The following is a 3390-nucleotide window of genomic DNA, read 5'->3' as shown; positions in this document are numbered from 1 at the left end:
GTTCAGCAAAGCCTGATGTTCCCTGTTCTCTCTACATGAAGGAGCTTCAAGGTTTTATCGCCAGAGTTATGAGTGACTACTTTAAACACTTTGAATGCTTGGATTTTGTCTATGACAACACTGAAGCTATTGCCCAAAGAGCCATTGAACTTTTTATCCGAAATGCCAGTCTCATAAGACCTCTTGGTGAAGGTGGGAAAATGCGTCTTGCTGCTGATTTTGCGCAGGTAAATTGATGCATAGCTACAAAGGGGAAAATGTTTCAGCCTCAGTATTATCCATTAAATAAAAGACCATCTATGGTCTTCAGTTTTTTAACTGAAGAAAGTTTTTAACGTGAAAAAAGTAAATCTAAACCTAATTGGTAAAAAAGGAAAGAATTTAAAGATACTTTCATACCATCTTTTTTTACTTTGTCTTTAACAAAAGGATCATCAGTCATCTTTGATATTTCAAGGTTAAGCTAAGTAGTTTGTCCCAGAGTAGAGCAGCATTTCCCATTTTTACATAACATGGGGCTTTCTCACTATTTTATTATCCCACCAGGTCAGTACTGATAAGAATAATTGATTAACCTTGTTGGAAAATAATATAGACAATGAAATTTATCCTTCAAACAGTAGAAAAGGGCTGTCGTCCTGTAAAGAGAAAGATCTCTGACACGTGCATGGTTCTCCAGGGCGGTGTTCTAATTCATTTAGAAGCACAGAGGACCAGGAGAATTATTTGATCCCCCTCTGTTAAATAAGAGTACCTTTCTTGTGCATGGCCACCCTGAAGTCATTCCACACTATCTGATGTGAATGAGGTAGAGTCACATTAAAATAGAACCATAATCAGCTCTTATAGAAAGGTTTTTTTCTTTGTCCTTTAGACAGACTTTTTAAAAAGCCTTATAAATATAGTATCAGAGGCAGAGAAAAAAGACCTCATACATCCACTTTCATTAAAAAAAGATTCAGAAACAATTCGTATTTACATAGCACGTCAAAGGTGAACTTATTTTTTAAGCCTTTGAAAGATGTTAGCTTTACTAGTCTAAATAGTTATTCGAATGGATTATTCCTAGCGGTGTGCCAGATCCTTCCTGTTTATACAGATAGACACATTGTAATGTCCATCTTTATTCCTGTGTGTATCTGGGAGCAAGTCTTGGTTCATTATTCCTACTCCGAGGACAGGATGTGGCGGGCCGCTTATACCAGGCGGTGCTTGCAGACGTGCCCCTCATACCTGACAGTTACAATAATGAACAGGTACATATCATGTTTCAAGAGCCAGGCTCTTTTCATATTAACTGGTCTCGAATTAGTCATTTTCATCCCCAAATGATATGCCTGAGACCACTAGGTCAGAGTAAAGAGCCTTCCTTTGTGAAATATGCCCTTAGTAACCTCAGCATGAAAATTGAAAGTAAATGCTACCATTTGTGTGGCTCCTTTTACCCTTCCCGTCTTTATCAACTTAATTCTCAGGCACCTGTACGTTCTGTCATTACAGGTAAATTCTGTATATTGTCGTACTTGTCCCTTTCTGGGATTACAGGCTGCTTATCAAAGTGAAAACACAGTGATGTACCAAGACCTGCTCTTACTTGTTAAAAACACTGTGAGCTGAACTCAAATGGGTGTCTGTTCTTCTTTCCCCCTTTCCTCCTTCATTTTGTTTTTCTTTTCCTATCCTCTTCTTTCCCTGGGCTCCCTCCCCCACCCGTTTATTTGCATTCTGCTCCAGCTGGTTCTTGAGTCACTTTCCTGGAGGCAGCACTTCAAGTCCAATTAGAGTGGCAGCCAAGCAGGAGATGGCCAAAATGAGAGTGCTGTGGGAAGAAGGCTTTTTGTTTTTGTTTTTATTTTAATGCTATGTGACCTTGTGAGTTTTGAAAGCTGGAGAGCATTGTCCTGTGACCCTTGCTACCACAGCTGGCACCTGTTCAAAATGCGTAGCATCCAGAGGCAGGGTTGAGCTCCCACCTTCCTTAAAACTGCACATTCAGAATTTTATTTGACATTCCTTCTTTCTGAAGACAAGTTACCTATAAACCAAACCTTTCCCCAGGTCCCTTCCGTTAAGATAAATGAAACTCATCAATCATTATTACTAACTTATGCTCCAGGGCAGCCTCCGTTTTCCATTTCTTACTCGGTGTTAAGAAATACACTTTCCAGGCCGACAGTGACACTGGTTGCTGCAGCCTCCGTGGGGCTGATTCCTTGGTTCACTTCGGGATAGTGTCCCTGTTTCAGAACCTCGTGCCACTCACTCTGTGGCTGCTTCCCTGGCCCTGTGGGTCGTGGGTGCAGGAAAGACAGGTGCCAGCACTTCTGAAGTCAGTCATGGTTGTGACCAGTAGCTTTGGCAAGTATTATCCAGCTGTTATATCTTCCCCTCATATTTTAAAAACATTAAAGTGAATTGAGGGCTTTTGTTTCATTTGATGTGATTTCTTCCCACAACTGCAGTTATGTGGCATTGTACCTCGGGTTTCGTACTTGGTTGCATTTTCTGGGGTGAATCAAAACCCTGAGATGGCATTGCCCTGACTTTTATATTCATGATGGGCATCACCTGGGACTAGAAAGCCTTTTGGCTGCCTCATTACTGAAAGTTCTACCAATTTGTATTCAAAATTAAACAAAGCCATTGAGGCCATTGGAATCAAGACCACACAAATCCTCTGTGGGTTTGAAAAGAGTTCTTGTGATAAAAGTGCCTGCTTCTCTGGCATAAATAATAGAAAGAGAAAGAGCTCAGAAGATTCCAGTAGGGTAGGTTTGGGAATACTGATTATTTGGCATAAAGTCCAGTTGCAAAGACAGATAATGATATGTTTTAAAGATTTCTGTAGGAATCCTAACTTCTCCCCACTGGCGTCGTTGCACAGGTGAAAGAGTATGTATTTGCAGGGAGCCATCTGCGGGGGCTCATGCTGAGGGAGGTGCCCAACGCACACCCCCTAGGAATCAGGTCATGGGCGTGCGGCGCTTTCCTCCTGGTAATTAATTCCCTACTGTGACCACATGGTCTCTGTGTTTACACTAATCACGCAGCACTTGTAAAGCGCTAAGCTGGTCCAAGGCCACTGGGGTTCTGCTGATTCAGAATCTCTCTGGGGACTTGTCCATACTGCCCTCTGAACCACACATTCCCCTCTGCCCCTCAACTGTGTTTCTTTCCTGAGGGAAAGGACAGCTTTTGACCTTGGCATTAAATCATTTATTCAGTGGCACTCTGAGCAGTTTCTCTTTATTTCTGGTGCTCTTTAAATACTATACATTTATAGCTATTTTGCTTTTTGCCTGGAAATATAAATTTAGGGAAGAACCCCAGATAATCAAGATTCTAATTCCTATTACCTTTTCTCCTGAACAGTATCAGGGCAGGAATGCC

The 3390-nt window shown here is 41.5% G+C and overlaps 1 protein-coding gene across 1 annotated transcript in view; it reads left to right on the top strand.

Moving 5' to 3' along the window:
* The window catches only part of LOC103070722 (conserved oligomeric Golgi complex subunit 5), a gene marked incomplete at its 5' end in the record, with an annotated part of 40796 nt that overhangs the window by 14373 nt on the left and 23033 nt on the right, over positions 1-3390 (top strand). The window contains 1 exon segment of the mRNA XM_082930969.1: positions 7-227. Coding sequence (XP_082787095.1) covers positions 7-227 — 221 coding nt within the window.

This window comes from Lipotes vexillifer, unplaced genomic scaffold (assembly GCF_000442215.2).
Source record: "Lipotes vexillifer unplaced genomic scaffold, Lipotes_vexillifer_v1.1 scaffold192, whole genome shotgun sequence".
NCBI classification, from domain to species: Eukaryota; Metazoa; Chordata; class Mammalia; order Artiodactyla; family Lipotidae; genus Lipotes; species Lipotes vexillifer.
This window is presented reverse-complemented; position numbering and strand designations above follow the sequence as displayed.